This window comes from Mus caroli, unplaced genomic scaffold (genome assembly GCF_978045245.1).
Source record: "Mus caroli unplaced genomic scaffold, Mus_caroli_1 scaffold_5, whole genome shotgun sequence".
Classification (NCBI taxonomy): Eukaryota; Metazoa; Chordata; class Mammalia; order Rodentia; family Muridae; genus Mus; species Mus caroli.
In genome coordinates, this window is record NW_028227260.1 from 142,475,790 (window position 1) to 142,490,048 (window position 14,259).

General features: G+C 38.3%; 1 protein-coding gene across 1 annotated transcript in view; it reads left to right on the top strand.

The window, feature by feature from the left end:
• Nucleotides 1-14,259, top strand: part of Maob (monoamine oxidase B) — a 113,579-nt gene that overhangs the window by 47,192 nt on the left and 52,128 nt on the right. Inside the window, exons 2-3 of the mRNA XM_085838255.1 lie at nucleotides 2,167-2,261; nucleotides 4,654-4,791. Of these exons, the coding sequence (XP_085694381.1) occupies nucleotides 2,167-2,261; nucleotides 4,654-4,791 (233 nt within the window). The remainder of the gene's footprint in view (nucleotides 1-2,166; nucleotides 2,262-4,653; nucleotides 4,792-14,259) is intronic.

Consider the following 14,259-nt stretch of genomic DNA (forward strand, 5'->3'; position numbering starts at 1 on the left):
TCTCAGCCTTGTTGTGAGGACCAAGTGGATATGTAGGGTACATTGTACATGAAACTAATTAAGTGCTCCATAGTTTATGGTAGTAACTGGTTGTATAGATCTCTTAAAAATATTGTCACATTGTGTTTACAAGCTACTTCAGGTTTTGTCAGAGCCAATTATATTGTCTAGTCATTTTAGGGCCAATACTGTTGGTAATTCATGAAAACACCTACAGTAGGATTTATTGAACATAGATATTCCCAGTCTTCTTAGAGAATGTACAATATCTCATATTTTGTTTCCATGGCAAAATATGTTAAGTGTTGCAAACCCAACATGGAAAGGAACACTTGAGAAACAATGCATTTTGGATCTAGGAAGCTCTAGAGAATTAGCTTTTGCTTACTCTTTGAGAACTCAATCCCCTGTGCCTTTATCACAGCATCACTGTGAGAGCTCTTAAAAAGAGATCTTACCTCTTCATCACCATCTTAATCACATCCTGACTGGACCCCAACTGCTAAATTTTTTAATTATCCCCTCAAAAAATTCAGTGATGCCCTGAGCCATCCATATTTGTGCCAGCTAAATCAACTTTTGTACTTTTAACTTTCTTTTTTTGTCAGTTGATGTCTACCACACATTTTGACTATCCCCCCAAACACCCTGAACATAAGTTAAAAATATTTCAAAGGATTTTCAAAAACACACTTATATGTTGCTTAAGAACATTTTGGGGGTTGTTTTCTATTTATAATTATAATGCAATACAGGCAGAAAGGACTGTTTAGGCTTCTCGTCAGATATTATTGGGTAGTTGTCGTCATTAAAAGACAGTATCCTTTGTGGAATCTCATATGTGAGTGTCTGTGAGTAATGCTGTATTTCCTTCATAATTCTTTTGTTTAAGTCTAGCATGCTCCTGAGGTTTATGTGAACTTGCTGATAACATCTGTTACTATGGTTGCATGTTGTATCATTTGTTGGACTGATGCTTGATAAGAAAAATGTCATCGAATTCTCTGCAATTCTAAATTTAAGTAGAAAATAGTTTTTTTTCTTGTTGTGGGGGTAAAACTGGGAAACTGGAGTTAAAACTCCAAGGAAACCTTGTGTTTCTTTTTTTTGTTGTTTTTTGTTTTGTTGTTGTTGTTTTGTTTTCGAGACAGGGTTTCTCTGTATAGTCCTAGCTGTCCTGGAACTCACTTTGTAGACCAAGCTGGCCTCGAACTCAGAAATATGCCTGCCTCTGCCTCCCGAGTGCTGGGATTAAAGGCGTGTGCCACCACGCCCGGCTAAACCTTGTGTTTCTAAACCAGGTCATGGGATGCTTCTGTGCTATAGGTGTGGCCACTTGCAGTGAGGACTTTGGGACCTTACTCTGTCACCAACTAGAAGCCTTGACTCTGCCTCTGGGTACACGATGAAGAGATACATTGAGCCAAACAACGCTTGTTAAGTCTGCCTCTCTGGGAAAGGAGTTTTCTTTTTGAAAATTGTTACCAGAGAGGGGCTGAAGTCTTGGGTCATTATGCTTCTACATTCAGATTCATGGTCTGTGTCCAGGTAGCCAGTAAATAATTTGAACTAGTTGAATAGTTAAAGAATATGGATGGCTGCATTTCATTCTTCAGTGGTCAGGCATATCTGATATGAAAATGTACAAATGGTCAGTTTTTATGACTTTAGCTTTGAAATTTTTGTCAACTTCTGAAAGTCCAGTTTTCCCAGTAAATACTATGTACTCTTATAGGGTTTGAAGGCTAGCTCTCTTCAGCATTGCTTCTTCATCTCATAATTAGACAGACAATGGAGTTTGAAGCTAGCATGGGACATTTTTGGGGACAGCAAATGGGTGTTCTTTATTGTGGTCTTATATTTACATTAGTTTGTCCAGCCTATAATTTAGTTGTTAAAATATGGATATTATTGATATAGTAACATGGAATATTTTTATTGATGAGGTATTCACTGCTAATGAAATTTACTTTATTCTTTATAGAAGAATCCCTTGCTTTCCTAGATGGAGACTCTAGGCCTCTACAGAGAGTTCTTATGTATTCCTTAGTTGTATTATAATAGACCTCATGTGAATGTGACTTTTCTTGTTGATTGCTGGGATAAGGAGCACTCTGCTATCCTATAACAGATTTGATCACAATGTCTTCTTATATTTTCCTTCAGGTATGGCAGCAGCCAAACTTCTTCATGACTGTGGCCTCAGTGTGGTGGTTCTGGAAGCACGGGACCGTGTGGGAGGCAGGACTCACACAATTAGGGTAAGATACTAAGGATGAGGATAAGAAACATGGGTCAGAAGCTGAGTTGTGTTTTTAGACTTTTGTATTTCTTGAAAGTCTCCATTATTGATCTTCTAAGACAGGAAACATGACTCTAGAATTTCCCTTATATCTCCTATCTTTTTCTCTTCTTCCTCATCTCCTCCTCCTCCTTCGTCTTCATAATCACCATCACCATCACAATCATCATCATAGTTTATGGTTGTTCCATCCAGGGACTTACACATACTAAGCACACAACACTTCTACTCAAAGCTTCTTTTTTATCTCTATTTCACCTCTTATATCATTCTCTCTGTTTCAGTCTTCTTACTTCATAGTTAGTACAGTAGACCTAAAAATGGGGATGTGGAAAAAAAAAAGTAGATTGTGTTGTAGTAGTAGTAAGAAAATTAATAGAAGTCTGAACTTTTCAGCTCGCTGTTTGAGTCTTCTCTAATAAAAACATAATCATTTCACCCATGCAAACTAAATCTTGGGGCTAGAGGGGGAGTCTCTTCTTTAATTTATTATTATTTTATTTTATTTTTAAACATTAATCCATAATTGCATTATGCTTTTGGAGTACAGTGTGATACATATACAATGTGGATGATTAAATCAAGTTAATTGTTATCTCAGTCACTTGACATTTTTGTGTCAACATACTTGAAATTACTTTTAGTTTGTTTTTTAATATACAATGCATTATTATCAACCAGGGAGATCATAGTATGTATCAGAGCTCAAAACTTTCTCCTTGCCGGACAGTGGAGGCACATGCCTTTAATCCCAGCACTTCGGAGGCAGAGGCAGGTGGATTTCTGAGTTCAAGGCCAGACTGATCTACAGAGTGAGCTCCAGGACAGCCGGGGCTACACAGAGAAACCCTGTCTTGAGAAAACAAAAACAAAAGCAAAAACAAAAGACAGAAAACAAAAACATAAACAAAAAACAAATAAGCAAACAAACAAACAAAAACTTCCTCTTCCCATCTTTCTGACTTGTAGGGCACCAGGTTTGGAGGAATAAAGGGAGTGGGAAAAAACCTGTGTCCCACCAGAGTTCCCGTGCTCTGGGCAGACAGACTTGGGAGGACTAGGGCATGTTTTCCATGTGGCCCCGGGTGGGTGTCTAGCTGTGGGGAAGCCACAGACCCCAGCCCACAGGGGTGGACAAGGGGCAGTCTGAGGTCTGTGGGCCTCACTGAGACCAGAGATAACAGGTTTTCAGTCTCGGCATTCCAGATGCCACTGGGCACCACGGAAGAGCTGAGAACAAAATGGGGGCCCCAGGGGCAGCCCGGTCATCCCCAGGGTCAAAGGGAGGGGAGGGAAGGAAGAGAGGGGGTGCCACGTGGTTCCCAAATGAGGAGTCCAGTCTGTGGCAGGAGTGCAGGAAGGCCTTCCAGCAAGAAGTTAGACATGACTCTTTAGGGGGCAACCTATTCCATCATTCAAGTACAGCGGGTCTTGATGAGCAGAGACAGTCTATGGTTTTAGAGCTTTATTGTAGAAAGACAGGGAGAAAGAGAGAAAGCAGAAAGAAAGAGAGAGGTCAGCCATGGCTATGTGGAGAGAGGGGGCAAGGGAGAGAGAGAAGGAGGGCTAGATATGAGAGTAAGAAAGATGAGAGTTTAAGAGAGCAAGGAGGGGCCAAGCAGCTCCTTTTATAGTGGGCTGGGCTACCTTGTTGTTGCCAGGTAACTGTGGGGCAGAGCATACCTGGCTATGGTCAGGTAACTGTGTGAGCTTGGGGCTTTGTCTGTGTGACTTATAGTCACAGAACTATGGAGTTGGGGGCTCTGTGGTGTCAGGCACCTGTCTCTGGGAATGTGGCTTACTGTTCTGTCCCTCATAGAGTTTTCTACTGGATCTCCAGAGCAAGCCTCGTTCAACGAAAACAGGCTGCCTTTCACAGCCCCACAGTATGCTTTGACTCATTTCCCCATTTCTTCTGCCCTAACATCCATACCTATAAGACCTCTAGTACCACTGTTATATTCTTTATTTTTTCAAGTTTAACTCATTTTAGATTCCACATATAAGTGACATGGTGTAGGACTTGCCTTTCTATGTTTGATTTATTTCACTTAGGATAATGTCCTTACAGGTACAGTTATGTTGTGCTAAATGATAGTATTCCATTATGTACCTACAGTATTTTTATATTTCTATACAGAATAATGTCAATAAGAATGACTCCTTTTGGGGGAGGGCTAGACTGTAGGCAAGTAAATCACAAAACAGACAAGTAGGGCTATTTCTGGTATAATTGATTAACACATACCTTGATTTGCTGGTGGTGTAGTCAGAGATGTGTTCTTTTGTAAGAAATGGTCTCTGTAGTGTCTTTTACACTCATCTTTATTTTCCCCCCCATGGAAATGCAGAATAAAAATGTTAAATATGTGGACCTTGGAGGATCTTATGTTGGACCAACCCAGAATCGTATCTTACGATTGGCCAAAGAGCTAGGATTGGAGACCTATAAAGTTAATGAAGTCGAGCGGCTGATACACTTTGTAAAGGTAAGGCGAATACGACTCCTGCAATATTTTGATATTTTTACCATTGTTTGCATGTCAGTTAACATTCTTCTTCTTCTCTGGAAGTTGGTATAAAAGTGGCTCAATAACCAAATTCATCCCTTTCGTGGAAATTCCACTGATCCCCATCCCTCCATGATTTATCTGCATGTATTTTGTCTGTTTCCTAGGATCCTTTGTAACCTGTGGTTTCCTCCTCCATATTCACACGTCACGATCTATGAGTCTTTTCTTTTTCATTGGACCAACCAGGGTTAAATCTTATCTCTTCATTGTAATTTCTTTTAGTCAATCCCAACATCTGTGTGTAGCTCAAATTGCTGAGGGCTTGAAGAATGGGTGGTGTTTGGAAAGCAGAAATTCTTGCAGCTTTAAAACAAATAGCTGACACCCTATTAACCCACAGAGAAAAGCACCCCTAAGGAGGGTTCACTCTGAGGACACCTCTCTGTGGCTTCCAATTCTCCCGTGCCTCTTCATGTCTCATAACTCCCTATTCCTTTGCTTTCCCAGAATTCTCACTTTGACCCCAAAGCCATGGATAATCTGTGAGAAGCAAAGAATCCTCTCTTCTAGGCCTCACTGTGAGTTCTCACAGAAGAACTAATAGGAGGCTTTATCTATGGACTTTGTGTTTGGGGAGGGGTTTGGTTTGATTGAGACAGGGTCTAATTATGTAGCCTAGCCTTACCCTGGACTTAGGATCCTTCTCTTTCTTCCTCCAGAGTGTGATGAGATTACAAGTGTGAGCCACTACACCTGCTCTGGTAGAGGTTTAATTATATTCTTCCTCTTTTCCTCAGTTGCTCCCACAGATAGAAGGAAGCAATAGAAACTTATTGTCCCAGGGTAAAAAAAAAAAAATCACTCTCTAAGAAAATGGAAGAAAGAGGAGCTGAGAGAGTAGCTTGGGAGTATAGCACTTGCTAAGCATGTTTGAGGCCCTAAGTATACAAACACATTCTAAATATGTATGAAACTATGTTTGCAAGCACATGCTAAGCACGCATGAGGCTCTAGGTTTGGTACACAGCATCACCGAACATTAAACCAAAACAACAAAAAGAAGAAACTACTGACAGTTTTGATTTGTATAACAATGTAATATCCTTATATTTGTGATTCTATTAAGCACACATAACAGACCATACATTCTGAATCATTTATTAATATAGAAATGAAGCAGGTACTTGATTTGATGCAATGCAGTATTGTTTTATAAGCCTTTCCTTTTGTTTCTATTGAGAATGATTCATATGAATTAGAAATGAAAATACAATATGGTGATGGTATGATTTGCTTAGCAAAGGCAGACCCCAATAAACTTCTTTGTTGGGTTCTTTGATTTTTAAATGTGTTGTCAAACTGACCAATTTAAAAAAAAATGTCTTCATTATTCTACCTGTGTGACTTGCAGAAATTGAATTGTTGTGGCACCAAGATCTATTAGATTTCTCCAGTTGACAAAAGCGATGCTCAGAGCTTACACTTGCTGTTCTCTGCGTCTTGCAGGAGCTTGGTCACTTCAGAGCTATGTCTAGGAGGTTTTATTTCATTCTGGTGGTCTTACAAATGTATTAAGCCCCTTGCTTGAGAAAGAATTCTTCCATTTATCAACTGTGGACATGATATTGCCCTTAAGTCATTTTTCACACTGGAAACCAAAAGTGCTTCTTTCTTAGACTATCCTATTAACCTATGTTCAACCAAGAAAATATAAATAATGATGCAGTGTCCTGGAATTAATACAGGGCAAAAAAAATACATATGCCATTATGCTCTTCATGAAACTTAAAGTATTATTGCTTTGTAATTATTACAAAAGTAAAGCAAGCCAGCTGTAAAAATGTAATTAGAAAGTATGAGTACAGAGAAAGTAGTATTAAAAAAGAAATGCTCCATTATCTTTTCTTGAAAATAAAATCACACCTCTCAAATAGTCTATTGCTTCCTAGATTTTTGTAGTCCAGGACTGCTGTTGTCTGACCTCTGCTGGAGGAAACTAGAAATATCTGTGAATTTTAAAGTGTTGCATGCATATGCATAAGGATATATGTTTGGTATACTAACTTGATTCCAAGTTACTTCTCACTAGTGAGAGAACCTGAACCATTAGTGACACGGAAGTTCTGCAATATGGACAAGAGGTCACACTGACCTCTTAGTGGTTGCAGTCACTGAGGACCTACATGATGATAAAACAACTAGGTACTCAGCTCCCAATGAAAACTTTTTCCCTCTTTTGCACTTTCTATGCCTTTGGCCATGTGACACTTTTTATATTTTTAGGTTGTAAAAACATAAAATCTCAGATTGCCATGACTGCTTCTGAGATTATTAGCAGCAATCATTCTTCTCCTATATGCCCAAGATGAGGTGTTTCTCCTTAAAAGAGGATGACTCCCACAATCAGGAATTCTCTAGTACTTATAGGATAAATGATCAGCTGGACGATTGGTTTCTTCCTTTTTAATAGTTTTTTATTCTTCTCTCATACATTACATTCTGACCTCAGTTTCCCCTCGCTCCTCTCTCCCCAGTCTGTTCTCACATCTCCCATTTTCCATCTCCCCCATATCTAATCCTCCATTTCCCTTCATAAAAGGGAAGACCTTCCAGGGATATCAGCCAAATATTACATATCAAGTTACAATAAGACTAGGCACATACGCACATATTAAGGCTAGGCAAGGGAACCCAGTAGGAAGGAAAGTATCCCAAAAGCAGTCAAAAGAGTCAGAGATGGTTCTCAAGAGCCGATGGTTCTCTTCTTGCTTTCTCCCTCATCCCTGGTGTGATGAACAGGCCTATGTACTGTCTAGATATAGTCTCTCTAAACTGTGTGTGTACCTAAACTGTTGTATTCTTTTAGAGTTACTATAGATTTGTTTTATGATGGCTAAAATGTGATTTTGCCAAAAGTGGCTTTACATTAAAAGAAGTAATGCCAATGTCACTGACATTATCAGTGGAAAAAAGGTTATTTCAGGTCAAATTTATATAATTTACAAGGTGTTTTTAAGTAGAGTATGTCATAATGAAACCCATTATTTGTATAATTAATAAATATTACAAAATTAACAAAGTTATTGATGTAGTTCTTAGCAATTATTGTTAATAATCTACTGATATTCTGATAATAATTTCTTATGGTATCATTCAGAAGATAGCTGTCTAGATGTCTTGGAAATAACCATTTCCCCTTTAAAATACCACAATTTAAAATAAAAATATAATAGAACCCTTTTTAGGGAGACCTGCTCTATTTTGGACTTCTGCCTCATTCTCTATCACTGAGTACATGTCTTAATTTGCACAGATAGGAGATTGCTTTGTTATTTGGTTGTTGCTCTTTTGAATTTCTACCTTGAAGATTTTGGAGAGGATTTTGAGGCTACTAGTAAATGAAATTTCTCTGTTTCAGATGTTTTCAAGTGTATGAGAACTGGAACTAAATTTAAATACCCATAAAACCACTTTAGGACTGAAAGCTGATCTAACAAGTAATTGATGTAAAGATGTAATGCAACTTAATATTAAAAGTAAAATTTCATACTGGTATTTGTTTCTAGGCTTCCATTAAGGAGAGAAACTGAACAAAAAGGTACATTGGGATTGACTTGCTTGTCTATGGACAGAAGCAAATTCACTATCAAAGTCTATTTCTGTGTTGTTCTTCAACGCTACTGAACCACATGACTGAGGAGACTTCTCAATATTGAATTATGTGTTTGTTTCTATTATAACTGTGGTTATCTAAACAATTCTAGGGTTGAACGGAGAACTTGGCACAGTCCCTCAGTCTGGTTGACAACTCTAAAATCCACTTGAAAACTTGGTACGTGAAAATTATGTAAAGACAGAGAGGTCACAGTGTAGATCTCCCTCCTTAATTCACTCTTGGTGAAGTTCCTCAACTGTCTCTTGGGATTGGAAAATGGCAACAGAATTAGAGTAGGAATATTGAGAGATAAAATATTCAAATTTAACAAATAGAAATTGTCCTGCTGTATATCTGACTTGTATATAGCATCACCCTGGAGTCAATAGGCTGGAAGTGTCATGTTGTATCCAGTTTCTTGATTTTCCATTCTCGATAACTGTATACACAGTAATATTAAGCCAAGGAAGCCTGGATTAAGTTCCAAAGTGCACATACTTTTCTCTTCATGATAGAAGGCTTCAGGGGCAAGTTACATGAACTCTTTATTTTACCCAGGTACAGCTGATCTTGTTTTTATTAACATTACACATGCCAAGAGTATTGTCCCTAAAACTCTGTGAAATTTGAGGTGGGCTCAATGAACAATTCTCTTTCTATTCCAACCTGACTCCATTCACAGCTCAGTCATGGGAAAGAAGTATGGCTTGCCATCATGGAGGAATGTTTTTTGTAAGCAAATTGTGGGGAATAGTAATTTCCTCTGTAGCAAGTGGAACCCATTTCTCTAGTGATCATTCTGAAGTTTTTGCTGTTATTATGGAAACTAAAATGCTGTGTTCAGTAGAGAGCACAGGCTGCTCTTAAGTATGTAACAATTTGCTGATAATTATGCATTAGGTGGTGGGATTAGAGTACCATTGTGGGATATGAGATAAATTCCTTCTAGTCTTGCAAGGATTCTGTTTAGAACTTCATATAAAATTAGATCAGTAAGCATATTCTTTATGTACATACATACATACACGCATAAGCTTAATAGTGACTAGAGTTGTGGAGAACCAAGAATCATTTTTAAATTATGCTTGAGATGTAAAGTAGGTAATTCGAAGTAATTGGTGTTGATAGTGATGTTTCCTAAGAGAAATGGAGGTGGGACTTATATTTTATGTAGAGGCCATATTTTTACTGAATATGGACTAATGAATCCAAGTACAGCTCTCCCAAAGATGGTAGATAATAATTTGCCCTGGCAGCCTGTGGTACAAAGAAGTGACAGGAAGTACAAGATAACTTCAAGTGTGTTACTATATTTTGCCAAACACTTTGTACTGGCAGCCTATAGAAAGATTTAGAAATGGGTTCCCAGACTGTTTGCTGAATGACCTGTGTCTTTCATTTAGCTTCTGATGCTACCTTATAAGGACATAGAGTTTAAAGAGACTGGGTGGAACATACCAAAATTTTTTTATTTTATTTTATTCTGCAGGATAGGGGGAAGGGCTTTCTGCTATTTGTTTCTGATCTCTGGCACTCACTTTCCTCCCTACCAAACCTTTCTTTTTACCTAGTGGGAAAATCATGCTTAATATCCTCCTTTTCAGTTATGCGGGATACCAAAGGAGAAAAACAATCAGTCGTCTTATAGAGCTGTAATACTTATGAACCACATCTATGACTAGAAAGTCAAGATATCCTCCAAAGGTGCAATAGTGGCATTTGTATCCTGAAGGTAACTAGCAGGTGTCTAATTGGCTTTAAGACCTGCTCAATAGGCCTTAATATCAATGACTGACACTGTAAACCTAGCCTAGTACTCATGGCTGCTGACACTGTGGACCTTAGAGGAAAACCTACTATCACCATTTTCACAATCCAGTATAATTTCTAAGTGCATTCTAAATACTTATCATTATATCAAAAGCCAATGTAGCTCTCACCTCTCATCAAAGAAGCTTTTTCTTGCAACATGTGGAAACTGTTACAGGAAACCACAGCTTTCTGTAATCAAAATGCAAAGATCAAATGGCTTGGGGTCCCCAGCTCCAACTGATACATCTACAATACAATCCTCATACTTGCAACTCAGGAAACATTATTGAAGAGGGGATGGAAAGATTTTTAAGATTCAGAGGACCAGAGTGGCTCCTTTGAGAAAATATTTTCTAAATATGATAGAGAAGCTATATCACAAAATCTCAACAGTATGGTTGCCTAAACAAGACTTGAAAAATGTCAGTACCAATTGGCATGCTAATGTGGGTGCAGGCAATCTCATAACTAGATGAAAGAGCTACAGGCAAACAATAGTTTCTGTGAAGGAGAGAAGCAGATTTCGATCTGCTCCCATACAAAACGTACTCAACAGGTTGTATTTATAAATTTACTTATAGTAATAGTAATTAAAGAATAAAAGATTAGGAATTTGAGGACTTGGAAGGAGGAGAGTGATGGAAATAATATACAGAAAATACTTGCTTATTAAATTCTTAAGTAATAAGTTTTTAAAAAGCTCTTCTTTCCTTAAAACTTCTCACAAGAACATTAACTCACTATCTTTTAAACCTGATGATGAGTTTTAAGGTTCCTAAAAATGGCTGCTTAGTCTCTAAGCTATACCATTTCTAAGAGCAAATGCACTGCCATTTAAACTTTCAGCAGTTTCTGTGACAACTCAAACATTGCAAGTACTTGGTCTGCTTCCAAATTAGCCTTGCAACAATTTTCTTCTTTATTCTCTTTTTGTTTGCTTGTTTTGAGAGAACAACTTATTATGGATCCCAGACTAACCTCAAAGTCACCATCTTCCTGCCTAACCATGAGAGGTACTGGGATTCTAGGCATGGTCCACCTTATCAATCTTCCAGCCAACAGCTTCCCAGTGCTCCGCCTCTTTCTCTACCCTTCAACCCCGTGGTCCCTGTTTCTAGCTGCTTGAATGTTTTGCCCTAACAGTGTTCCATTTCAGACATTACCAAACTATGATTCAAAGTTGGCTCTAGGAATGGCTGAGCATTGGTGAAGTTAGAGTTAAACACATTAAATTAACAAACATGAAGAAAGAGAGGAACTGACTAGTGTAACCCCAAATATAACTGGTATAAAAAGACTTTCAATTCCTAACAATTGTGCAGTTAACAAAATCAGAATACAAGAAGTTGTGAAGGACATCTTCTTTTAGTTTCATAGGATGATATCCAGGCACAGTAATGCTAAACATGTACTTCATAAAAACAGTCAGGAAGTCTCCTAGTGAATTTCATGATCTTTTGACTTAATACTACAGACTCTTTCTGGAGAGTACAAAATGTGTATTGAAGTTCATCACTTCCTTTTGTTCAGATCAGTTTGTGTCTCTTCCATTAAATTCAATGGCATGGATGTCATTCCCAGTTGCAAAAGGGACTCAAGTTCTCAGATTATTTCTCTGTGCTTTCTTGCCTTCTCCCTTTCTTCATTTCTGTGCTTCATTTTTCTCCTTTAATTTCACATTTGTGTATCTATTGGTAGCAATGAATTCATCTCCCTACCCATCTTCCTATCATGTAGAGACTAGTACAGAGGCTTATAATGCTATATACTGAAATGTATGGTGTTTTTCAAACACAGTCTTTGTCATGTGAGGGGATATGTTGCTTTCTTTTTTTAATCACTCATTTTTTTCCATCAAGACCTCATGTCATGTTTATTTTTAAAACTGTAATTAGGCACAGGCTTTAGTGAGTGATTTGTGAAAAGAAGTTGGGTCACTGTTTGCAGAAAATCTTTGTGCCCCTCACATGTCTAGGCAGCAGTCTCCTGGGTTACATAGCCATTAACAATAACCAGGCTACTTCTAACCAGACTTGGTGTTTACATTCTCTAGATCCCAAAGCAGCTCACTAAAGCAAAATATCAAAGGCTCCTATGTTGGTATTACAAGGTGACAGAATTTCCCAGTCTCCTTTCTCTGTCTCTGTCTGTCTGTCTGTCTGTCTGTCTGTCTGTCTGTCTATGCTCATTTTCTCTCTGTCATTTCTCTCTGTCTATCTCTGTTTCTGTCAGTCTTTCTGTGTGTGTTCTCTAGCCCCCTTGACATTATCACCAATGTTTTGTGGCCAGCCAGCGGCTCACATGTCTGGGTTCTAGTCTGGAAAGGCATCTTGGAATCTGCAAGAGTAGAGGGGGGGCTAGGCGGCACGATAAAGATGGAACCAAGACAATCAGTCTGATCAAGGTTCGATTTTACTATTACGGTACTAGGTTATGAAGCGGGGGAAGGGACCCTTTCCCACCAAATCATCCTGGAGTAAAGTTGCAGGTGACTACGTGTTTGACTCTGGAACAGCCAGGCGGCAGGCAGCAGCAGTGGGAGTGGCAGAAAGATAGGGCGGCAAGCTCTGCCCCATGCTCTCTTCTAGCTAACACTGAAACCTGAGCAAACAGGTTTCAGGCTGGGGAGGTTACACCAATGAACTTCTGAGTCATCTTACCATCTTGCACTTTTCTCTTTAAAGTGTTTATTTGTGTGTGTGTGTGTGTGTGTGTGTGTGTGTGTGTGTTCATGTGCATGTGTGTGCAGGTGCCCACAAAAGAGGACATCTGATCCTCTGGAATTACCAGTGGTTGTCAGCCGCCTATTGAAGGTGTTGGGAGCTAAACTCCTCTGCAACAGCAATATGTGATGTTAACCTCTGAGCCTGAAAAACATACTTTTCTAATTCTTGTCCTCTAGTATGAGACACCAGGTAAGATCAAGATTTTCAAATTCTTTTTACAAGTAAACCAGGCCAGTAAATTTCATCCTAAAAATATTTTCACAAGCTCCTTGGACACCACCTGGGAGTTGATGCTTTATATCCAGTCTTCCTTCCTCTGTTTTCTGAGTTATGAATAGGCTAGGAGATTAGCATTTGGCTACAGCTAAACTCACATGCCCAAACTAAACGGATCACAGGAAAAAAGGAAAAAACCCAAATGTTGTTTTCTGGTTGTATTAACTTCTAAATTTCCTTCCACTTTGCTTTGATTTCTTTAGACTAGAATAGAATATGGTTATGATTAGTTCAATTCAGAATTTTTCCTTAGGTTACCCACGGAAATCATTGCTGATATTCTTAAGGAGCTAAGCTCAGAGCATAGAAATACATTCATTTTAATTTCTTTTTGTCATATATAAATATATATATGTATATGATGAGTTATAGATAACATATATTTGTATTTGTTGTGTATCTATAATGAGTGATTTATTATTATTATTATTATCATTATTATTATTATAGCTCAAAACTGTCTTGTCTAGTCAAAATAAAATCTGTTCATATAAAGTTTCCTCGAAGTCTTAATAACAGGTCAAAAGAAAATTTGAAGTAGATTTTGATAATATATCTAAAATAGTGCTAGGGAAATGCTTAGTGAAGAACACAGGCTGCTTTTCCTGAGGAAATGGGCTTGACTCTCAGCATCCACATGATGGCTCACAACTGTCTGAACTGTTTCTTGGGGATCTGAATTATTCGTATGTCTTCTGTGGATACAAGGCAAGCATGTGGTATAGACCAGTACACATGAAATTTTTAAATTCTTTTTGAGTTACAATTACAACATTTCCTTTCCTCTCTCCAAATTCTCCCACATGCCCCTCCTGACTCTCCTTCAAATTCATGGCCTCTTTTTCAGTAATTGTTATTGTATAAAGTATTAAAAACTAATAATACTTCTTATTGCATCACTATCCTTAAAAATATATCAGTTTGCTGGGCAGTGGTGGTGCACGCCTTTAATCCCAGCACCCGGGAGGCAGAGGC